General features: G+C 44.0%; 1 protein-coding gene across 1 annotated transcript in view; it reads right to left on the bottom strand.

Moving 5' to 3' along the window:
* The window catches only part of fam20cb (FAM20C golgi associated secretory pathway kinase b), a 46,597-nt gene extending 24,782 nt beyond the window's left edge, over positions 1–21,815 (bottom strand). Inside the window, exons 1-3 of the mRNA XM_076759744.1 lie at positions 20,467–21,815; positions 20,084–20,259; positions 16,144–16,222 (exon numbers count right to left, since the gene is read on the bottom strand). Coding sequence (XP_076615859.1) covers positions 16,144–16,222; positions 20,084–20,259; positions 20,467–20,978 — 767 coding nt within the window. The 5' untranslated portion in view covers positions 20,979–21,815. The remainder of the gene's footprint in view (positions 1–16,143; positions 16,223–20,083; positions 20,260–20,466) is intronic.
* Positions 21,816–25,835: the final 4,020 nt, after the last annotated feature.

Below are 25,835 nucleotides of genomic sequence, written 5' to 3'. Positions count from 1 at the left end.
ATCTCCCCGGTAACTAATCATCCAGATATACAGATGAGAGGTGTGCGCTCGGAGGGATGTGGTGATCGAACAATGTCTGCGTGCCCCCCAGAGCCTATCTGTGTGCTCCCAATGGCCTGGCTGCATGTAGATGCCATCAGATTGCCTCTGATTGAGGCTGAAGTCATCATTCTCCTCTTCTTGTCTTTCATGTTGGCTACATTAGTGACAGGAGAGTAATCAAAGCTGCCATTAATGCCTGGCCATTTCCTCTGCCCTTGCCATACAGGCCCACAGGGCAGGAGTGCGATTCCACTGGACTGATGTACAGTGTGTGTGTGTGTGTGAGTGTATGAGGGGGGGTAATGGATTTTCCTCATTTCCTGTGGCTTCGGACTTGAAAGAAAGAAAAAAAAATCACAAAGATGCTGTTGATGGGAAGAGTAGGGATTTGTTAACAGTGCTAATTTAGAGACTAAAGGGCCTATCTTTTCATCACCATAAACTTCAGAAGTGTTTAATGCAGCCCATCGTATACCATGGCTGACTGTGTTTTAATGTGTGTATCATTAATGGATGATGACACAAGGCAACGCAGGTAAAAATTTAGAATTTGCCTGGACTGAATTGAACTTTACTGGGACATGCTTGAGTGTTGAGAAAAACTGGACTTTAATGGATATGCTTATTTGTCTTCTTGCCAAGGGTTAGAGGAGGTTTATGCCACTGTCGTGTCTGTGTGCTAATTATTAAGCTACAACCAGGAGACGGTTAGCTTAGCTTAGCACAAAAAATGTATACAAGGAAACAGCTAGCCTGGCTCTGTCCAGAGGTGAAAAAGTCACCCTTCCAACACTAATGTTCACGAATTGTACATCATGTAACTCCACGTGAAAGCAGAACTCATTTATATTTTGGTTTGTTTGGAGGTTTTTTTCCCTTTGCGCAGAGCCATGCTAGCTGTTTCCTCCTGTTTCCAGTCTTTCAGCTAAGCTAATATCCTCTTTGCTCTTGGGTCAAAGTCAGAGAGGATGGTGGGGTCAATCTTCTCAACTGAGTCTGAGCAAGAAAGCAAATAACACAGGTTGCATAATCATGGATATCCCTGATATACGTAATACTCTTTCATTGTGCAATATATTTACTATTGTGGAAAAAAAACATCCATAAAGCATTCCTGAATTAAATTTGAGCATTTTTTTTATTAAAAAAAAACCCTAATCTGATTATCGGAAGTATAATATGTCAGGCACGTGACTACTTTTAACCATTTATGAGAGTCAATAGGATGGGCTGAAAGGACTCTCCTCCTGTATTTGCCTGTAGTGCCTCGCCTCATTCAGAGGGGCACACAATGAGGACAGAGTGGGGCTGAATCAGACACGAGAAGATAAACCATTCATACATCTGTTCGCAACGTCCCATTAAATCCAGCCGAAGTGTCCTTTTCTGCCAAGCAGCACTACATCCTGTCTGCCTCCCATGTTGTCTCTATCCCTCATACACCGCACTCCAGACTAACAAGACCCCCTTTTCATTCTTAATCTCACTGCTGCTGTGCACATTTTCATTTAACTGTGCCTCAACTTGTGAGATTTACTTTAATAAACTATGGCTTAAAATTACCCACCATCGACCGCTGCCAGTCTCTGGCACCAAAACCTGTGTCTCATCTCTGAACATGGGCCGCAAACTATGTGAGTAATTAGCAATGTAAACCCCCCAAATTCTTTCATGTCTGGATGGAAATTTATTGCTGAGACAATTAGTCTAATTATACTGTTTGCTGGATGGTTGAGAAGGCGGTGGCATGCCTCTGTAACAGGATCTGACTTGTGTGCTTCTGTGTGTCTCCACTTTTGCCTCACATGTTATTGCAAAAGCACAAACACAGAGATTGTGTAAAAATGTGCTCTGATGTGATCTGGCAACACGCTCTGATAGGCGACTAGCGTGTCTGATTTATGACACACAAATCTCTGCAGATCGCAGTTCGCGCCTCATAGCTAAAGTAATACACACATGACGAAGACAGGGGAGAGGTGCGTTTAAGCTGCTGCTGTTTTGTTTTGCAGCGAGCCACTCAGACCTACAGATGTTTTGAAGAGAGAACTGACTGATGAGAGAGAAACCTCAAAAAGTGGGTTAGCAGAGAGAGGCCGTAAAAGAAAGGAATAATAAAAGCTGGGTGGTGAAAGAAAAAAAAAATGAATCAGCAGGACACAAATCAAGGGATTTGGGAAGACTTTAGTAAAAGCAGCGAATGAGAGAGGGGGAGGACAGGCATCAAGGTCTGCTGAGCTGTGAGTGACTGCAGCCAGGGCCTGTGGTGTCCTGAAATCCCAGGGCTGTGTCGGGTAAATTGGTGGGTGGGGTACACACTGGCTGTTGATAAGCAGATAGAAAGCAGGGCTCAGCGCCTATAAATACACTATAAATACACATAGGGAAACCCTGGAGCCATGGGACTAGCATGGCAAGGGCGCAGAGGGAAGGAGGGGAGGCTCCAAGCTGGAGCTGCAGAGCGCTGCTGCAAAAATATTCCGGGGAAAACAACAGAGAGACGGAGGTGGAAGATGGATGGTGGGAGGTAGACATAAACTATTAGAGGGAGGAGGAGTGGAAAAAGAAAAACACAAAGCACAAATCAGATGGAATGAGGAAGGTATCCAGGAGATTTAACTGCAAAACATACAAGCAATAAACTTTATCAGATCTCACTAACGCCGTGAGTCAGTTCTTCTGTTATGTAAGAGCCGTAAACGAGGGGAAAAGTGAACATCTCACTGCTCCAACCTCAGGAGGAGCGACCTCTTTTTTATTTCACCCCCATTACAACCCCACAAATACAAGAGGAAGCCGAATGGCTGCTGGAAAGTACAATCCAAAACTGACCTTGTTAAGCATTTATGAGGACCGTCTGGGAGGCTTTATGAGCAGGGAAAAACAAGTTTGAGGAGCAATAAACGGCAGATTCAGATTTTCCAGGGATGCGGGGGTTGCGAGAGCAAGTAGAAGAAACTCACAGGAGAGGACGGAGAGGGACAACGTCAAGTGAGCCCTGTTTCTCCCAGCTGAATCACTCATATCATATCAGGAGAAAATGAAGGTGCTGCTACAGGGAGGGTAAGCGGCACTCTCCTCTCGCTTTCTACTCTCCCAAGAGCAGAGATTGAGAGGTGTGGCCGGAGGAGAAAGCAGTGATGGTAAAAAGGAGTGACGGGGAGAGAAGAGGGGACAGAGGAAAACAGGAAATGGGGGTTACAAAAAAAAAGCAGGGAGGTGGATGAGGAAATAAAAGCAAGAATGAGAAAAGGAAGACAAAAGGCGTTGATGAAATGACCGTATGAGAAGATATAAGACAATCCTGACAGCTTTACCAAAGATATTAAAGGATGCTTCACACCTTCTCCTCCAAGTCTGTCATATAAGAAGACCCACATGCTCATATGAACAGCTTTGAGGAAATCCACGAGTGTACAGGAAGTTCAGTGAAGCAGCTCAGTGACAGTGCAGTGCCGTGCATCTCCTGCATTAGGGAAGAAAGTGTGCGAGTAAAGAGGAAAGAAAAGGCAGCAGCCAACTGGCCATCGAGACTCAAACTGCCGCTTAGTTCCTTGTGTGCTGTCACGCTTTTTCCAACAAGAGAACCGAGCAGTAAATCCTCGTGTAACACGCCAGTTTCTCTTCAGCCTTGAGAAAAGCTGGGCTGAAACGTAGCTAGCAACAGTTGCTAATGACGTACACACCATGACAGATGCATGCACGTTTCATTTGGGAAATTAGAAACGGTTGAAAAAGATGCATTTAATATAGCCCTTTCTCAAGTCTGTCGCACTTAACTGCAGCTCCTCCATTACTGCAATGCAGAATAAAGGAGCGCATATTGGCTGAGAGCTCAAACAAACTGCTTTTAATGTTTCCTTACGCGCCATGACAGATGTGAAAGCCCCTCTTCGGGCTGACTAATAAATTATGAGTTGTACTCTTATATTTAGGAGAGGGAGTGTTTTGGATAGTGCATGCTGCGGGTTTAAGTGGTCTGCCTGCTTGAGATGTTCATGAGCAGTGAATTGGGGGAGGACATGTGGAATAGAAGGTGGAAGCCCCCGCCCTGCTCCAGATGCCGGGCTTTTGATTTTGCCGGATCATTACTTTGAATGACGAGCCGGCCACGCCTCCTCTGAAGTTAGATCGTGCTTGGACACGAACGGAGACTCCAAAGCTCATATTTGAATAAGCGCTGGACAAACATCATAATACCCCCACCCCCCACCCCCGCCCCAACGCTGCACTGAGTTAAATGAACACACAGCACAGCATCACAGTTGGTAGGAAAGCGTTCCCTCTCGCAGCACGCTAATCTGTGCCATTTTGCCAAGCTGCTTTCTCCTCGCTGGGCCTAACAATGCTGAAGTCACTTCTCCTCCCTCTCTCTCTTTTTTCGCGAACAACAACAAATCATAATCCTGTGGTGAGACCGACCATATGGTCTTTTCTTTATCCTTTCTTTATCCACACCCCACTGACATTAATAATCTGTAGGACTGGGGAGATGGTGTAGGGCCAAAAACATTCCCCACAGTCAAATAATCCTACTGTCCCTTTTATACTTCTTTCAGCAGGAAATGACATTCTCATTGAAGTGGATTGTTTAAAAGATCATTGATATGTCAGTATTTTAGTGTACATGATGAGGAAACTATCAAGGGTTCTACACAATTAACGGAGCAACATTTAAAGCTACACTAGTCAGGTTTTTCTTTGTAAAAACAGTGGTTTAAATGACCTTACACATGACTTCTATATCCGCTGGATATGTAAATCAACAACTGTACAAACAAATTCACGATATCAACTTAAAAGGCGATAATATGTTTTATGCTTACAGATTGTTTGTGCTGCCCCCAAGTGGCCAAACAATCAGTTATTGCAGGTTTGAGGTTGCTATTTTTTAACGTAAATTTCAAAGCGATATGCCACTTAAATTTGTTGCATGACCAGAAAAAAAACTCAAATTGAATGCTAACATTGCTCCTTGTCTGCTGGGTGAGCGAATAAGCCATTGTTTGCTAACATGTTAGCGCTATCTGCAGTATAAGATGATAATAGTTCAATGCTGTGTTCACAGCTGCCCCCCAGTGCCCAAAAGAATCAATTAAAACTGCCATAATAACAGTGTGGACGCATTTCTTTGGACCTGACAAGGTATTCATTGGAAAAATGAGGAATATTTTTACATTCTTCAGTGGATAATATATTTTTTTCATTGATGTGAGGATGATGCCATATGCATTTGTCACTTCTGTCACGTTACATAATGGCTGCCATTCTTTGCAATAACATTCCGTGCAAATAAAACACCTATAAACTGTAATGACACTGAATTGTTACACACAGTTAAAATTAAAGTGAGCCAATAAAAAACAGGCGACTCGGTCTGAGTATATCATTGTGCCACTTAAGCAGCACATCCCAAGCGAAACAAATTATACGCTGTCATCATTTTTAAATTATGCTCATTTCCAAGACAACAAGAGCAGTCTGAGTTTTAGAGAGACTGACTGATACGGTACAGTACATGAAACCTTTTCCACCCTGTTTCATGTGAGGCAGCCATTCATGTTGGAACTTGGATGCTGCGGATGGCTTTTTAATCTCCTCCCATCTGAGATTGGTTGCATCACTTGTTTTGTCTATCCAACCTCCTTCTTTTCCTCTGAAGAGGACGTCAGCGATGGTGCTTGGGGGGGGGGGGGGGGGGTTGCAGATATTGAATTGTAAGGGAAGACTACTTTAATCAAGCTCATACAGTATGCAGCAGTGCGAAACAGATGTTGTTTGAGCCGCACCTATACCGCTGCCAGAGCACTGACAGCTGTGGCTCACACAACCTCTTTCCCACCGTAACCTTAGTCGCCGCTCTGCTGTTTGCTAATTACGTATCACAACATGCCCTCGTAATGCCACGTCCCTGCACGTCTCCCTCAGAGGGCCACTCTTCATGGGGAAGAGAAAGCCTAATTAGACCAAGAGTCCATCTGCTGAAAGCGAGAGGTGGAGGATGAGCTGAAGAAATGAGATAAATGCAGTAAAAAAAAAAAAGGGACGCCCAAAAGACCTTGCGGGGCTATAATTAAACCTGACAATCAGGAATGTTAGAGAGACGGGTGAACATGGTATTTTACCTCCTGCCTCATTACAGTGTAATGATCCCCCTAAGGTGTTTTCCCTGACACTAACTACAGCTTATAAAAAGGATCAGTTTCTGCTGCCAGGACGGTGTGAAGACACGGGAAGCTTTAATGGCAAGTGAAGGTGGGGACAGAAAGCAAGGAGGGAGATCACAGGAGAAACCTTGAGCTCCGCACACCAGATATGAAGCTCCGCTACACTATAAAACGCTGGATACTTCTGTAAAACTAGAGCTGTCTCGCCCCGTGGCAGCAGAACAGATACTGTGTGTTTTATATGAACCACAGAGCACGGATGTTTCTTCAGGCCATCGCAGCTCTCAGATCAAAAAAAAAAAGTTAAAGCATGGAGCTTTCTGTTCACTTCTTTTGTAGGTATGTTGGCCCCATTCAGAAAACCTCTCTTCATCTAAATCAAAGCACATTCTCCCTCTATAATTAATGAGACTAACGACGCTTTCACCCAAAACGCATTTGGAGCAGTTTCATCAACTTCTGGGAGCATTTACAAGTTAAGTTGGCCAGAACACTCAAGCAACTGACCCAAGACAGGTGGAAATGCTTCTTCCAAGAGAAATGTGGTTCCGTCGCTTAGAAGTGTATCTAGGCCAACTGCAGGAAACATCCAAAAATGCAAGGCTGACATTTGATAGCTGCCGGCCCGAGCAAAACAAGCTGCAGTGAGGAGTGATGCTCAGGCTCGGTTATTTCTTCACATGCTCCTCAGCGGTATAAGCAGCACAGAAACTAAATGACTCCCTGACTCTGGGCTAAAGTAAAAGGGACTCAAGTTAGATTGATTCAGAGTCATCCTGCTGCCAAAAATCTCCAACCTTGTAGGTTGATGGTTTTCCAAAAGTCCGCTCAGTCAACCAGTTTGTTGTGAGTCAGAGTGACTTTTGTTTATAGGAGCTGGTTTCCTTGTAATCACGCAGCCTGAGACTAAATAACCCTGGATTGGCTTATGATGTGATCACACCATTGAAAGTGTGAGTTACAATCTAAGCATTATATGCTTTCTTTAACGAGGTTCATTTTCAGCCAAATGAATATTCAGTTTTTTAATCTGAACAATTAAAAATGCTGTTTCCACTTAACTCTCCCGGACACATGACGCCACCCTTGTCCCTTTGCTCACTGATTCATGGAAAGACATAAAAGACTCATTTCCAGTCATGAAACAGCCTCTGCGCCTCTGCTTTCAGCATCTGGTCCACAATAAGAGTGGCAGCAGCGAGGGCCGGGCCCAGGCCAGATGAATCAATGTCTGCTGCGATTGTCACATCAGCTGCTGAGGTGTACTGTGTCCAGACAGAGAGTAAAGCCTGCCTTTGAGTGACAGCTCCTTCAAAGCAAGGAGACAAGATGACAGATGGTATCAAAGCCTGCATTCCCGCAGACACACAGAGCTGGATCAGGTTTTCTCAAATGTTTATGGGCAAGTGATTAAGCTTCTCTTCACCATTTCTTAGAAACAATGAGTGAGTTTATCAGGGATGAACTGCGATTGTGGCAGACCAGGAACAACTTGCCTCTGAGACTGCAGAGGAATGGCAGCACAGCACGCATTTAAAATGCAGGCATGTGCGCGCCTGTGTGTGTGTGTGTATGTGTATGTGTGTGTGTGTCTGCAGCTCTGGCACACACACACGCAAACGTGCGCGTACACACAGATGGCAGAGGAATTTAGCCGAGGCTTTGATATGCAGATTGGATGCTGGCTTGTCATTTCTGCTGGCTGCAACACTGTGTTATCGTTCCTTCAGCACAACATTAGAGCTGATAACATTTACCTGAAGGGGGCAGTTGACTGATAATATCGTCAAGACATTTCTGCTCCTGGAAGGCCTGAGCCAGGGCTGCGTGGAATTTGCCATAACAGTATCACTGCAGAGTGGTGCTCGTATACACAGGCGCACACATGAGCGTAAGCAAACAGGCTCACACGTACACACAGATCAACACACCAAGACAACGAAATATGACCACTCTCTGTCTCCTAAGCAAATACAGTATGATACTGTGACAGTTTGGTACACTGTAGGTCCAAAGTGGTCAGATGTGGCAGTAAAACAGTGACACACACACACACACACACACACACACACGCTGAGATCTCACTTGTAGCGACAGCGGCGCAGAGTGACGAGGCCGAGAGAAGACTGGATGCTGATGTTGAGTTTTTAGAAAGTGCAGAAAAAAAGGATGCAAAAGGGAGGAAAGGGAGTGGATTAGCATCTAACAGACGTGTCAAAGTTAACGATTATGCTAATCAGCTACAGTGATTAAAACTGGCACAGTGTGTTAGAATACATTACCGGGGAAAACATCACTGGTTTAATAATATCTACATTCTACATAAATCATGATGGCTGATTACTGCTGATGGCAGAATGCCAACAGTACATTAACAGATTACTACAGCGGGTACTTGCTCATGTGCAGCTTTTTCCCACCCCCTCCAGACCATAGATTAGTTGCATAAGCTTCTGTTATTGAGTCCTCACAGCATGTTCTTCTACAGTACGTTGGACCATAGGTCTGAACTATTTATTGTCCATTACCATGGCAACTTTAGCCTCATATAAAGAAGTTATGATCTGAGTTTGCTGTTTATTTTTAATTACAGGGTATTTCACAGCGGCACCTGCTTGGCAAGCAAGTCCTTAAACACTTTTACATCAGAACATAAAATTCACTTAACACAGCAAGCACGAGTGAGTTATTTTTGTCCTATAGTGTGAAAATTATGTATGTTCTCGCTGTGCAGGAAAAGTGGTTCATTTTGTAGGAGTCAGTGATGAGGGCTAAAAAGCCTTTCCATGTAGGCCAGTCTTTGACCAATGTGCACTGGAACACATACAACCTGACCATGACTCCTCTGTGTTTCTATAGAAAACATGCACCACCCTGGTTTGGGCCTTGATCATCTGTTTGAATAAAAAAAGCAGTGATTTACTGAAACCAGACAACTGAGTAACACAGTTTGCATCAATGCCCTACGGCGCTGCCTTGTCCGGCATTGATCATTTCTGTTGTTCTACTTTCTAGCAAAACTGAAGAGAATAAAAACAAGCAGGTTCATTTTCCAGCAAAGGTTGAGCCATGTGAATCCGACACGGCTTCATCTAACTCTGCGTTGTCTCGCGGATCGCATCAGCAATGTTTTTATGGACTCAGCCTGCTCTAGCAAGGATGCTCCGCTAATGCTCTCATTCTGTTCTTTTCACCAGTTCATCAGGGCTGAATACACGTGTAATGGGCAGCCAGGGTCAGTAAAGCTAATTAGCATTATATTTCTAAGGACATGTAGAATCAGGGTAGATTTTGCCATCTTTGTTTCATCAATTTTCCTCCATCTTGTGTGCGAAGAACAGACACATAGAGGGGAAACACAGTGTGGCTGTGCTCGACATGATCCTGGTGAACCAATGGCCTGCAGCGTGTCACAGTGTCTGCTGGGATAAAGGGGTCAGATTACTAAGCCTGGGGGCTCCATTTGATCATATGTACCACTCTGCTGCACTCTGAAAAATATGCTCAGCTACCGCTAATTTCATCTACAGTACATGTGATCACTGGTGTGTGTGTGTGTGTGTGTGTGTGTGTGTGTGTGTGTGTGTGTGTGTGTGTACTGTACTTATTTCTTTTAAACTGAGCACTTTACTTGTTCCTCCAAATTTTTTTTTTTTTTTTTTTTTTTTTTTTGCCATAAACACTTTAATTTCGACTTCAGCACAAACTGCACGGCGCACAATAATACCCTGGTGAAACAATTATAACATAGGGGGAACAGTCAAAACATTAAGCAGGGAGCAGTGCAGAGCCTTAAGTGCTGCTAAATCACACATCTCACAGTGGCTGTAATTTTAGATTAATTATTCAACTGTTTTCTCGAGCACTAGAACTAGTGCTACAGCAGAAATGAACAGTACGGAGATATTTCCTGAGGTCAGCCGGTACGTTTACAAGCGATTACAATACTCCACTATTATTCATGATCCCCGAGTGTTCGGTTTAAGATGTGGAGCGTGTGTTCCACATCCTAAACCGAACGCCCTATTGCATTTACAGTCCAGGTAGGCTCGTATTCTGATTATGAGAAACTTGAATGTGATCGCTGGGAGATCCAAAGATATGCAAGTGCAGTTCATTCTTTTTCATTATATTCTGAATATGATGTTTATTTGTGCACACAGGGATAACTGCAATGTCAGTTTGAGGGTGCATAAAAACTGCTTGTATCAGATATATCCTTCACTTGAATTAAAAGCATATAATGCATGCAAATACATTTACAGTGAATTTCATTGACGTGCTACCTATTGCATGCCACAAGTTTGTACAGTATTAATTACAATATGTACTCCAATTCCTCTTGTGATAATGTTTAAATGCGTTATGTCATGGATGAAGTGTGTCTTGCATCATTTCCAAACATGTGGGCCAGCAGTCTGAGGGTTAACATGATACTTTCTAACCCTCAGCTTTAATGTTGCCACTGTGCTGCTGTGAATTTCCTCCATTCCCAAACAGAGCTGTGCTCATCATCTGTGTTCTGAATGACTTGTCCTGAGGCGCTTCATCCCTTTATTTCCTGACTCAAAGTCAGAGCACAGGCACAGAAGACCTTGTGAATATAATATCACACAGTAAATAAGCGCACATGCACGCACGCACGCCGACAAGCAAACAACCAAACCGACAAAATATACAGAAAAAATGAGGGGCAAAAACTAAGGTCGGTCCACAGAGGAGTCGGTTTGTTTGACGTGCTTTTGTGTGGCGACATACGCAACAATCGCACAATTGTCCTGCCTTTTACCAGCGTCTGTGTTCAGTCGCTGCCTTGTTCGAGGACAAATCTGGGCAGCTTTAAGCAAGGATAATAAGGGTTTGTGTTGAGACATGCCCACCCCATCCTCAGACAAAGCTCCCTCAATCTTATTCTTTCACCTCCCACGACTGATGCAGCTTGATGATACAACATCAACTCTTATATGCAGCCAATTTCCTACTAATATTTCACATTTAACACAGACATTTCCTCCAGGCTGTTATTTCTGCTGCTGTCAATATGTTATTGACACAAACGAGGTGACATTAGGTGGCTCCCGTCTCTTGTCTCCCCGACGTGTCAATCAAAAATTACTCATGGAGCCGACTTGGCACAGATATAGATCGCTCAGTGGGGAGGAGCAGCGGAAAAGTGTAGATATCTCTTCTATGAATACTCGAATTGATTTGTGTGTGGCTAAGCCAACAGTCGCCTGATTGACAAGCAATACAATTAAGTGGAAGCGAGAAGATACGGAAGACCGTCATTATATCAATCATCAGTCCTTCCTCCACCTCCCTTCATCAGTCATCTGCGCTCTTAATCTAATGAGCTTTGTGTGCTCTTGGACAAATTTCACTGTAAATATAACAATCATGTCTTCCCATTTCATGCTGGCACAAAGTCATAATGGCAGAAAGACAAAAATAAAGAGGAAAAGACAAAGAAAATCAAAAAATAAAAGGCTGTTTTTGTGTTCACTGTCAGTGTTCTCTACCCGGGCCCAAGGTTCAAAGTACTGCAAAATACAACACCACAGCTGGGACTCAAACACGTACAGTACAGGTCTATTTTAGATATGCAGAGGTACTCGTAACAAAGGTCCCTGGTGGTCCTAAAGGTATTACATGCATGCCTTTTTATTGTACTAAAAGGTGCATGGACACTCCTGACAGCAAAAGGCATATTATATGTATTAGTATTATCTGAAGTTGAAGGTAAGCTTTTGAAGGTACAATACAAAATGATTTGTTGCTGGAGCAGTCCTCCCAAAGGGACTGCACTTTTTCAAAGAGAGAAAAAGGTACCTTTTTATTCCACAGCACTACAGAGTGCAGCCATGAGCTCACAGCCCAGTCTCTAGCTGTAGCTGTAGTTTTCTCATAGCTGCTGGTCAAAATGGTCATGATTGGTGGCATTAGTGTAGCATTAAGTTAGCTAATGTGAGTTATGTTTATTTTGTTTTGCGCAGTTTCACATGTAAGACAACGCTGGAGTTGCTGTGATTTGTGGAGGTTGCTGGGGGCATTTACAGTCTGCAGGGAAAGGCGGGAACACCACTCAGCACACGAGAATTAAAGACATTGTACAAGAATTGAAGAAAAACATCATTTTCTGAGTGCTCTATTGGTGTCCCTCAAGGCTCTTGTTTAGGTCCCCTTTTCATTTAGCATTTATGTAAATGATTAGCCATCTATTAGGACAACATTTCTGTTCAATTTTTTGACATGTGTCAGCATGAATATCAGTTTTGATATTGTTTTCTATTGTCAAATTGTCATGGAACTATCACTTCTTGGTGAAAGCACGTTCTCTGTCCATATGACTGTACAGGGCTCGGTAACAAAACCAAAAAATAATTTTGAAGCAAGTATTTGTTTCAGCCCACCACTTGATTTACAGTATTATAGCCTACAAGCTACACACCATAAGACTAAACTATTGGGACAACTGGGACTATTTTGTTCTCGGTCTGCCAAAGCATCAGTGTGCATTTTTTCTATTTCAAGTTAAGTTCCTGAACAATGTCCTCTAAAGGCCTATATGCTGTATATTTTGAGGGCCATGTGGAAAAAATCTAAATGTTTTTTCATTTTACCCACATATGTTAGGTAGACGCTCCTTACTTGACAACACATTCTGTTTGTTTGCGGGAACAAAAGCAGAAATTATGGAAATGCCGCAATTCAGGGTTATTTCAGTCCTGGCCACAGGCATGACAGGATGCAGGGGATGACGAAGATGATAATTGAGCTTAGTCATCAGACTCAGCTTTATTCAGGTTATAATGCAGTTGTGACAGAGAGCACAACCATGATGTTTTCATCTGTCTGCTTGAGCAACACAGGGCTGGGCATCATCAGCTGGGATTTTTAGTACCATCCCTTGAAGCCTCTCTGATCTCACAAAACCTGTAGTCTTCACAAATATTGCAAAACAAGCCTTGAGTTAGATTAGACTAGTTAAGAGTTGGTTTACTCCACGTCTGGAAAACTGGACCGCAGACAGCAGATTTGTGGGCTGAGTCATCTATCTTACATCATAGTGGACAGGTATTGCAGGCCATTTTGTGGTGTCTCAAGCTCATTAAAATCTCTGTGATGTAAACAGTGAAATCATGCAAAGGTGTTTTTAACTTGACCAACACATAAAGAGGAGCCCTGCCACCACAAAGCAGAGGCACTGACCAACGTATCTGACCATTCTCTCTCTCTATCTCTTTGAGGAAAAAAAGAAAAAGGAGAATACCTAAAGGATCGATATGGCAAGCCTGTTAATGGATTTCTTCATCTGTGCCGTTCATTGAAGAACATGCAAGAGAGAAAAACAAACAGCACACAGAGCTGCAGAGACGGGGAAAGAATCATGGAGAATACTGAGAATGAGATAGACACAGAGGGGCCGATAAACAGAGAGCCGAGTAGCGAGGGTGCAGGTTTCCACAGATATGGATGGTTGGAGGGTCGATCGTTACCCAGACACCGCATGCATGCCTGCCTGCCTGCCTGCCTTCGCTGCCTGATTGCCTGGCACACATTTGCATTAGAGTTGAGAGGAGCCGAGCAGAGGAGCACAGCCGGAGAAGTCTTTGATCTCTCAGCCTCTGTCTCTTTGATGCACCATGTGGAAACACACCAGCAGATTTGGGAACTAGGAGATGATGTTGGGTGTTAAGTGGATGTGTGTGTGTGTGTGTGTGTGGATGTTGGCACGTGTGCAAGTGTGATCTCTGCGAGGGAAATGATGTATATCGCGGGAATGACTGTGCAAATCTGTCAAGACCTTGATTGCAGTCCAAATGAGCACATGGACACACATGCCAGCATGCGTTGCCCTATTTTGTCAAAGTCAAGTGCATTCAAGCAGGAGGGGATGAAAAAGCCCCCCTTCACTCTTCAGGATTATCAACCATCACGGCGGCTCTGACAACCACAACTGTCAAGCAACAGATTTCTATCCAACCCCATCACCCCATGCTTTTCTCGGAAAATGTCATTTCACATTCCCGTCTGGGTTAAAATTCGAGGCGGCGCATCGAGATAATCTGTGGATTTTGACTCTGTGCCTGTATTGACAACACTCTCTGCCCACCTCTCCTCGTCCGCCTCTCTTCCTCACCCCCCCGTCTCCTCTACTCTTTGCCCCCTCACCTCTCCTCCTTCCTCTCTTGCACTTCACACCTCTCATCTCCCATCTCTTCTCTCCTCTCACCTCATACTCATCTCTCCTCTTCCCAGCCTGTCAGGATGATTTCAGGCTTGTTGCGTCTGGCCTGACTTAGTGTGGTACGATTGAAGCAGTAATTACAACAGTCTCTGAATAGCTTTTCCTCCCACGGAAAAACCTTGCTACCTATCATCCACAGGCTTAACCCTGCTCTCCATGCTGACATGTAGAGGCCAGACAACGGTTTTGTGTGTAGAAAACCATTAACCCACAATTAAATTACAATTACCATAACAAAGGACGGGTGACATTTAAATCCACCAATCGTGGGGGGATTAGGAGCAAAGAGCACTTCTCTTGGGATGCGTTATCGTCTAAATATGACAGTGTGGATAAAGGAAATGTGAATTAATCAAATATTACACCGTATCTACCAGTGGTGCAGTTTTGGGTAGACTTATCTTCTCTAGGAGTTAAGCCAAAGTGTGTTACAAGGTGTGCCGAAGTAAGCTCAGGTTCAAGAGGACATGAAAGTGTTGCTTTCACTTGTCTTCACCACTTTATATGAGAAGATAATGATATTCTAGAGTTCAGTGGTTGGACATTCTTATATCACGGCTGGAATAGGATTCAGAAGGAGATGAGGCGAAGAACAGGGGCTTAGTGGTTGGATGACAAAGCTCCCAGCAATTATGTCTGGCACTATTATAGAGAACCAGCTCAGAAAAATAATGACAAAATATGTAGCGTCTGGGTTAGCAAAAGTGATACCTGAGTGGCGGCTGCGTTTAGCCACAAGTGGGCACTAAACCAAAAATAGACACCTTAAGGTGTCAAATTAAACGTCACAATGGAATGCATGATAGCACAAACACGAGCTGGCACTTTTTCAGCTGCAATTTCGATTATTTCAGGAACCCTGCAGGAGTTTACAGTCATGCTAGCGACTCTGTGAGGTTGTACTTATACTTTGAGCTAAATGCTACTGTCACAATGTTAATACACTGCCCCTGACAATGCTAACATGCTGATCTTTAGCAGTTATATTTATCATGTCTTTTGCTATCAAACAAAAAGTAAGTTGAGAAATTTAATTCAAAACCACAAATGTAAACCTCATGGTGGTGCTATCTGAAAAGGCAGGGAATCATCATCATTAGGATTCATCCTCTAGGCCCCCTAGGCTATCAAATTTCCCGCCAATCAAATTAAATAGTGGAGGAGATATTTCAGTCTGGACCAAAGTGGTGGACGGAGCAACACATCTGACACAGCCAGTGTTTCCTAAAGCCTGAGGACCTCCAACATGGCCACTAAAGGATGGTGCTGTGTCACCTAACAGCCTCGTGAGGTGAAACGCTTCCTCAACATTTGGCTCTGACACAGCAGAATGATGTCGGCCTTCAATCGAATATCAAGGTTGTGCTGAAATGAAAGCAATTTGATATAGCCAGAGAGGAGAAAGAGGAAATGAGATTGATGTTGTGAGGAGAATGAGTAGGTGGTCGGATGCGAAGAGGAAGTCAGTCGAGGCAGAAAAGCTGCATACTTGGTGTTTTATGCTGAAATGGCACTCAAGCTTTAACACGATATGAAAGAGATTGCTTTTTCTTAAAGAGAGTGGACCCGTCACTGAACAGTAGAGGAGGAGGGATGAGAGGGCAGTTTAGCCGAAGGCATAACAGGGCTACCAAGAACACATACAACACGTCAAATGTATTTGAACTGAAGAGCAGAATAACTCACTTCATGGGTTTAAAGAGAGCCTGGCCGTAGTTCTGGAAGGTCATGATGAGCTTCAGCTGGGTGCCTCCAGACTTCATTGCTGTTGAAGTAAAACAGACAACCCTGCTATTAACAACACATTAACTTAAAGCAAATACAAAGATTACACCAAAGAAATGAGCTCGAGTCATGGCCTCACAGTCTTTTGGGCTTTCACACAAATTGACCCACTAGGGCGGGGTTTTAGCTAGGCTGCACTGAAGATTAGTTAACTTCACAGGCTAAGTATTAGCTAATGGTGTTAGCTAGTTAGCTTCAAAATTCAAACAAGCAAAACTATCGTTTTTAGGTAAGATAATTAAGTCGCTGATGACTGTTTTAGATCATGTTGACTACAGAATAAAATGACTCATTGCCTGAAAGTTGCTGTTTTTACCAGTTTTTGCCTTCCGCTAACAAGTTTGCAAACAATCTGAAAAACTCAAGGCTGCAACAAATCAGCAAGATGAAACAGACATCAGGCAGCAGCTAATGGTCTAATGATGAAATATCAGAAAAGAGTAAGAATGAATTCCTCCAAACCCAATGTGATGTTTTTTAAATTGTCTGTTTTCGCCAACCAGCAGTCCAAAACCTAAAAATGCTGAATGTGCAATATATAAAACTGAGACAGCCTGCCGATCCTCACATTTGACAACCTGAAACAAGTGAACATATGACAATCCTGCCTCATAAATGACTTAAATTATGATTAATTGTTCATCCTTCATTAAACTCTTCTTTAAGTGTTTTCTGAAAACCTTTCCCCCTTAAAAATACAAGTGAAAAAACACACTAAGCATGTGAAGCATGTTCAGAAACTAGTGCGCTCACCAAGCTCTGTGGCGTAATGTGGAAAATTATCGAACAAGCACGGACATATCCGGCATATTAACCAAGCAGAAATGAGGGCTGAGTAGATTCTTATTGGCCATAATAATCAAACTGTTAGTTCCTTTTCTGTTGATCAGTTCATTAAGAGACTAATCGTTTCACTCACACAAACACATCAGATATCGATCGGTCAGTGTCATATGAGAAGCGGAGAGTGCCTAAAGCTCAGAGATAAGACATTGAGTCAGATACACGTGATACGACAGCACAATATTCTGTTTATATGAACTCAGATGTAACGCTGACTGACACTGATTTTACAGACATGTCACTGCACACCTGAAGCCTGAACCATCAATTTCCTCAGCCATGTTGGTGAGGTGCTGTGTTGTGTGTGCAAGTTTGCATATGTGCGTAGATGTGAGTTTGTGAGCCTGTGTGTGTGTGTGTGTGTGTGCTTGTGCTTTGAGTGCTGATGTCACAGTGTTTGTTTGATGGGAAGGGAGAGTGAGGGGGGTGAAGGACAGCCAGCGCTCGCCCGACGCTCTCTGTTCCTCTGCTGTTTACTCTCTCTGTGTATTCTCTGGAGGGTCCATCTCTCTCTCCCTCTCTGTCTCTTTGTGTTTCTATTCATCCTCCTATCCTTCATGTTTCCTCCCTTTTTGTACATGATAATGCAGTCTAAAGGCACTCATGGGACTGGGCTCAGTGCTGGTTTGAGGACTATACAGGGCTAAAATACAACGAAATTCACATAACAAAGAGCCGAGCAGCCTCTGTGCCTGTTCTTTTTTCATTTTTTTTTTCAACTGATCGATTGAAAGCAGTGTTTTGGTGGCCTTTAGCCAAAGAACAACCTGCTCAATCAATGCTCTCATTTATTTTTACATACGGGGATCGTGGGGACAAGCAAAACATTTACAGAGAAAAGAATTACAAGTGAAAAGACCTACGTCTGCCTGACCTCAACTGCTGCAGCGTGAGACTGGAGACATTTTAAATAAGGGTAAATTTAACTGTAATTACTAGGCACTCATGCATTCAGAGCAACTGTATACAGGGACCATGAATATACCGTTTCACTTCGCTCCACTCACGGTAAGCAAGGCACATTTGTCCAGACTTCAAGTTGAGAAAGTGTTTACCCCGTCTCTTATGGAGCTGTGCGCTGCAGCCACCAAAATTACAGACTTTCACTGCAATCTGTAATAACATTGATCATATCTGCTGTTTTTGCACGCTATGTCTTCATTGATGAGCGCTGATCAAAAGAGGTTACAGAGTATAATGCATCCAAGCGCTCCTATCCTTAAGTTTAGATAATAAGCGACTGCTATTGCCTTCTATTGGTATTCTGCTCCAGGCCTGTGTTAAGGCTCTGTAATTACTGAGCCACCATGTATTTAGCTGGCTAGAGACGCTGAGAACTGCTTCCTCTATCCACCCAGCCTGAGAGACAGAAAGCAAGAAAGGAGAGAAAGCAAGAGGGAGAAAATTAGAGAACATCTGGAGTAGAAAGAGCGAAAAGAAAGACCAAAATTCTTCCTTCAGAGTCTGGGCAGAGATGCTAGTTTTATAAACAGCTAATCCGACTCCCAGATAAGCATTTAATCGTTGCTATAGGCCAGTTACAGTTTTGTCATTGGCAGGCGAACCTGAAATCTGCAATCACTTTGTACAGCGAGCGCAAGATGGGCGACCTTGAGTCGACAAGCACTCTTGGAATGTGGGAGCGGGACAGAGCCAAAAAGAAAGACAATACACCCAAAAAGGGGGAAAAAAAGCAGAAATAGACTCCATATAATGGGCCCGGCATGGATTATCACCTCTGTCAGGTATCTACTTGCAGCAAAGGCTTTGCGGCTTTGTGCAGAAAGCTAGATTCAGTGCGCGCTTGTCAATCAAATAAAAAAGAGCCGCAGCGTTTGATACGGATCAAACCGTGATGTGTGGCTGCGTCGACATCAGGTGACGCCTCGGCCTTGATGTATTCTGCTGTGACGCTTTGTAGGGACACACGAGAGAAGATTGAGCTGTTTCATTATTCCTTCTACTTTGTAAGGCAGGAGTGTGCAGGCTGATCATATTCAGCGCTGGCGTGCGAGAGCCTGCAGCTGACTTCCATCTCCGTGCATACTTGTGTGTGTGTGTGTGTGTGTGTGTGTGTGTGTGTGTGTGTGTGTGCGTGTGTATTCACATTGACAGTGCCTGGAGCAGCAAGGAGCACAATTGTCCATCACTTAGGACTCTTAACAGGTAGATCCAGTCATATTAGAGGCACACGATCCTCTTTGGTGCACTGTTAGACACTCAGTGTTGCCAGACTGGGATGTTTCCACCTAATCGGGCTTCTTATTATTTGACTGGATGGATTAAATTTGCTTTGGTGGCTTGTGATAATTTGTGCTACTTTTTGTACCATTTGGATGGTTTCTCCTACAAAAACCTTTAGACTGAGAAACTTATGACTAACAAAACCAGACGTCATTTCAGTTTCACTTTTCCTTTTACTGTAATCTGCAACCGTTACTGTAACAAGGGTTGCGGTAATTGCATGAATCACTGCAACCCTTGCTTTGCGTTCATCTATTTAAACGAATAAAAGTATTTCTTGGACAAAACTTTAAAAGTTTATTAAGATCAAATGTGTACTGTTGTCTAGATGCAGGTATTTGGGACAAATGTCTGTATCTGTTTGTCATCTTCTGAACTACAGAAATATTATGGAGACTTTTTACACACACAGATACCCAGCCAATAACGGCACAGGTTTAATCCACAAACACAATCAATATGTGTGTCCACCAGTAGACAAGTGGCCTGTCCAAGTGACCTTTATGAAGATCCCTACTAGCTTGTTTATTATAGGTCTTGAAAGGTGGGCGAACTATTCAACCTCCAGCTGATGTCCTACAGCAGCACGAGCACAAATATGATCATCCTAAACCTCAACAGTCTAACCAAAGCATGAACAGTTTTCTGCTGTTTCAGCTCGGTATCTATAGAGTTAAGTGTATTTCTAACCCTCCACCTCTGCACTGAAGCCCTCCTGCTGGCTGCTGCATCCCTCTGCCTCCTCATGACTCACCGACGCTGGTGATCCTCTGGGTGACCAGGTCCTTCAGGAGAGCGTCGATGACCGGGTTGTGTCTAGAGTACAGCTCATATCGATTAATCCCAATGTGGAAGCGGAGCCAGTTGGGGTAGGAATCGGCCGTCAACTCCCCCGTTGGGCTGAACTCATCCATGTTGCCTTCAGTATTCCTGGGTGAGGGGAGGAAGGGGGTGGGGGGGGGGGGTAGGGGAGAAAGAGGATTGTCAGGTTTTCATGTAAAGAGTGGCAGGTGTTGTACAACAGCCCATGGGCATAGATGCAGAGTCACAATAATGTGATTGCACAGAACCAAACTGTAAGCCCTTTAATGCGATCTTTAGTAGTATTAATAAAATGTTTATTTATAAACACTTTACCATGCCTGATCCTCTGCTGCTTTGGGGTCAAATCTGATGTCCGTGTTGACGTTGAACAGCGTGTCCTCGTCTGTGAGCGGTGGCACGGATCTTTTATATAAGGGATGGTCATAGAGAGCCGACAACCTTGAACCCTTAACCGGCATGTTCTTGGTCACCGTGGCGTCCTGGATGAACTGCCTCTTCCTGTCACCACGCTGGCCGTGATGCTCCAGCCTCCTGAACGCCTGCGTTTTGTCGCCTGCAACCGGGATCCTTTCCAGGGAGTGGGAGGAAACGTTGGAGCTGGGCTCGTTGCTGAAGTCCTGGAGGATCCGCAGGGTGTGCTTGTTAGGCCAGCCCTGCTTCCCCCAGCTCTGAGGCTCCTCGCTCGGCGTGTGCGAGCAGGAGCAGCCGCTGTTGCTGTGCCTCTCCAGCTTCGGTAGTAAGTCTATCATTATGTGCATCGAGCATGCAATGAGGAACACCATGAGGATCAAAAACCGGAATTTGCGCAGGAGGATCATCTTCATGGTCTCCCTTTTGAGCAGATGTGAGTATTTACTGCAAATGATCAGCACGCAGATGAACAGGCTGACTACATCGCTGATGATGTTTATTAGACTGGACGCCAATCTAATGAAATATACATTAAACACGTAGGACCCATCTTCACTTGCCGTCTTGAGTAAAGGATTCAGTGTTCAGCCTTTTGTATTCTCAACATCAGAGTCGTGCTTTATTTGCGCGGGTGTCCTGGCGACGTTTCAGAGGCGCAAAATCATCCGCAAGCGTCCAGGTAAAGCAGGTCGGGTCGGCTCAGACCAGCGGTCGATATGCGCAAGCCACATCCTCTTCACGCTGCCGCTCTCCCCTCTCCTGCCGACCACCAAATGTTTGAGAAGAAAGGCAGAGCAGTAGACGAGTATGATCCAACAGCAGCGGTGACACGCGGGGGGAACGATCCGTTAAACGTGCGTGTCCAAGAGGTTCGAGGGCGCGCATCGGTCTCACCATCCAGCTTCGATCCTGTGCGGGGAAGAGCAGATCAGACCGGCTGGGACTTCAGCACAGGGGAAAAGTGAACGGGAAGTGCAGCTCTTCACGTTTAAATGTTGTTGTTCTTTTTTTTTTATTTCAGGGAAAGTCCCCGAAAAGTAGTCGACGCGTGTGCTCTCATCCACCTCAGCGATCCAGAGTGCGTAATTCTGTCACATCGAGTCCCGTGTAATCACCCGAGGCGAGCCAGCGGAATAAATCGCACAGGTAACTGGAGACAGGAATCCTCCCGCAGGGGCCAGGCAACCTCGAGCAGTACGGCGGCATAAGAGAATACACCTCTTGTAGCATGTGTGAATCTGGGTGGGTGTGTTAAATATGATGATGAAGCCAAGACTAGATCCTGCCTTTGCGCAGCGTCACTGTGCGCAGATTGGCTGAGAAGAGAGAGAGAGAGAGAGAGAGAGAGAGAGAGAGAGAGAGAGACCACTTGGAATAAATCCTCCCTGCACATCCTGGCTGTGCAAGAAGGGGGCGTCTTTCCACAGGCCTGTACTCACACGCAGCAGCAAAGAGGACTTTTTTTTTCCTCTTCTGAAATTCATCTGCTGGAATCCCTCAGAAATGTCTCCTCCGAGACGGCAGTCAATCCATCGATGATACATTAGACAGGCCTATTAGACCGCTCATCAGTCTGAGGATCCACTTCCATCCTGCACTGCTGCCACTCAGCCGCAATCACATCTTCAATAATGTTGAAAGACTGCATGAAATGAAAACCTTTGAGCTCTGTGCTTTTTAAGAGAAACAAAAAAAAAAAGGACTCATGCAGTGGAGAAATAAACTGGCTGCACACTTTCCTGCTGCTCCAACCTCTAACCTACATACACCACACGAAGCACACACACCAAATTTCCAATATCCAGTCAGTGCACTAATGTGTCTTTTTTACAGCTAATTGGCACAGCATTATGGCTGCATCCTTGCATCCTAGTGGCTGTAAACAGACAGGAGAGACAGGGTAATAAACTGCTTGCATTTCATAGTATGGCATATATGCATGAGTAACTGATCATGCTGTCTGTGATTACCTCTCTAGATTAGTTTATAATTAAAAAGAGCCCAGAGAGGGAGGGAGGGAGGGAGATGGCGGTCGCACCAGCACAGAATAGATTCACATGAGAGGAGTGGAGGCAGCTTAAGATAGGCTCTATGGGGGGATTTACCCAGTGGAACAAAACATTAGTTGTGAATCTTAATGAAGTTGATATACAGGCGAAATTAAAACAGCAGCAGAGAGATCTTTGCTAATCTGAAACTCACAACTAAATTGTCTGTGTGTGTGTGGATGTGTATTGCTCACATTGTGGAGACATAAAATCCTTATAGGGACAAAACGGAAGTCCCCATCATGTAAATTACGGCTGCAAATGACTGCGGATTAATCTGTCAGTTGTTTTCCTGTTTAACTGATTAATTGTTTGGTCTATAAAATGTCAGGGACTGGTGAAAAATATTGTTCAGTGTTTCCCAAAGACAAAAATGACGTCCTTGAGTGTCTGGTTTTGTCCACAACCCACAGATATTCAGATTACTGTCATCAAGGAGCAAAGAAACTAGAAAATATTCACATTTAAGTCATTGGAATCAGATAATTTCAAGGGGTTTTTTTTCTCTTAAAAATTACTCAAACTGATTAATAAATTATCAAAATAGTTGGTGATTAATTTAATAGTTGACAACTAATTGATTAATCTTTGCAGCTCAAATGTAATTCATTAAATTTTAGGGTGAAGACTTGGATTAAGGTTAGGGTTAGCATTCGGGAAGTTGTCAGGGTAAGTCCAGAGAGAAGCATCAGGTGTCATTCAGGAAACCACACATTGTCCATTGTGTTAGACACAGAGAGAAGGTTGTTGTGTTGTCACATTGTAAGAATCCGCCTGTTTCTCCAAATGACTGTGTAATGGAGGGTTTACATGCATAAGATACACCGACCGCTGACATTTTGGGGCCCTTTGACAGTGACTAATTCCCAACAAAGCAAAAAGGTCCATCAGATCGCCTCCTCTGGTGTTTGATGTCAGTGATAGTGCGAGTGCAGAAGACAAAGTGATGCTTGTTGCCCGTCCGAATCTCACGCCAGCCACTGTAGCCTGTGGTCCACTAGCCCGAGGTGAAACAAACACAGATGAATGTGTATTGATGTCAGTCAGACATGGATCACAGCAGTCGATGGGTCAATGGTTCCTCACAAGGCCTGTCTTGTGCAATCGTAGCTGAGCTTTTTCATGAGGGATCAACAGACGGACTGCGCGATTCTCCCGCTCTGTGGCTGTCAACACGTTGTTTTTTGTTTTTTTTTTCACTCTCATTTTACGTGCTGTCAAATGGCATTAGTGCCTCAGATCTGGTAATAGAAGTGGACTGTTGTGAGATGACAATTTGCAACTCAAAATTAATAATCTCACTCTATTACTGGGCAGAAAAGCAAGCTGTCATGACAGTGCAAGAAAACAACAAATCCACAGACAAAAGGATCCAACTCGGGGATTTCAAGTGTCAAATTTCACCCTTTTGTCTGCAGTGGTCATATTTTCTGCGACCAGGCTTTTTCGACGGAGATCCTCCTGATCACAATCTGTCGCACAACAGGCTGATTGAGAAACACCATCCTCTGATAGCCCATGTGACAACAGTATTAAAAGCACCCAGACCTTGCACAGACAAGATCGGGAGGAGGAGGAGGAGGGCAGGGCATCCTAACAGATAGCTGACTACAGCACAGGTCGTAAATACACAAGATTTATGTCCTCTACACCTCACAGTGTCTCTGAGCGAGATAGCACAGGGGATAGCAAGATAGCACTATCCGTGTTCCTATCTGCACTAGTGAAGGGTGAGGTCTGCCGCTGTGCAAAGTCTAGAAAATAGATTCAGGCAGGCGATGATTCAAGTCAATATGAAAAGTGACATTTTCATTTTGTTAGCAGATATCTCATATCATAACACACATCTATTTAGCGTAAAAAGTGAACGACAACGTTGTCCCTTCATCACTCTGTGTCAAAATATCATCTTCTTTTTGGAGCTTTTTCCCTGGATTGTTTTCATCCTTAACAGCGATTTCATAGCCTGGTAGATTAAATTACTAATGTTCGGTTGCATCCCAGTTTATTAATTTAGAAGAATCAGGAAGTTGTGACACCCCAGTGCTTTTTTTTTTTACTCATAAAAACTTATGGCTCATTTTAACATCCTGTCTCACGCTGGAGTGCATCAAGAAGTCACATGGATATTTTTTCATAATGCAGAAGCATTATAACAACATGCAGCTGTCTGATGGGTTCAGTTGTTAATACATGGTTACAGTTATTGTGTGATTTTTGTTGTAACAACAGGGCGAATTGTAAAAGGCTTTCGCAATGCACATGCAGTTGAAGTGAAATGGGGAAAGTCACCCTGAAGCTGCGTGGAAATAAAATGCTGACTGTTGTTTACTATGGGAAGAAAAGAAAGTGAGGGCAGGTGGGGTGGTGTACTGAGGCGTGGACCTCTCTGCCTCACATCCCTCCACTGTTTCTGCCATTCATGCATCCCTCTGTATCGCCAGCGTTCCATATGTATTGTCTGAGTAAATTCATTTGTCTGTATTTGCCCTTGGCGTGACCAGGGCTTAGTGGGGAACAAGACTAATTTCCATCCCTGAGCAGCGCCGCACTCACTGCATCTGATACGGCACATTTGAATGGATATTACAGATAACAATGCCCTCTGTTGGCCCCAATAAGCCTCACGCTGCTCTCGCTGCTCCTCCGTCTCCTCGACCCTCCTCCTCCTCCTCCTCCGCTTCCTTCAGCCCCTCCTAAACTCCATTTACAGTTGCTCAGTTCAGAAGCCAGATGTGTAAACACAGACACGTTTAAACTGTCACGATAATCACTGCTGTAAAAACAATCACAATCACAGGAGACCTGGTGACATTTTGAAATCACAGACTTGCTTCTGAATCGCTGTCACCCAAAGCGTCTCTTCTTTAATTTTCGCTGTGTGGCTCCTCTTGATACTGTTTGTATTCTTTTGTTACCCCTTTTCAACTATTTCCTGATCATGTTTGAATGAAGGATGCGCCTTTTGTTTACGCAATTATCACTTGTGGGTGTCAGCACAAAGCAAGGTTGACATTCTGCTTGATTGCATATTAGGGATGTGCGGGAGAGATGTGTGTTCTCTTTGTCATCATTACTTTGTTCTTACTTGCAAAAGGATGGAAGTTGGTGATAAAAATAATTGGCATCTCATTTAGAAGAAATGTAATATTCATAGAGAATTCACTGTTCCTCAAGATGATGCCTGGGGCCTTAAAAAAAAGACATCTTGGCAGCTCTTTA

This window comes from Chaetodon auriga, chromosome 20 (genome assembly GCF_051107435.1).
Source record: "Chaetodon auriga isolate fChaAug3 chromosome 20, fChaAug3.hap1, whole genome shotgun sequence".
In the NCBI taxonomy this organism is placed as follows: Eukaryota; Metazoa; Chordata; class Actinopteri; order Chaetodontiformes; family Chaetodontidae; genus Chaetodon; species Chaetodon auriga.
Note: the sequence above shows the minus strand (reverse complement) of the source record. Positions and strands in the feature narration are given on the sequence as shown.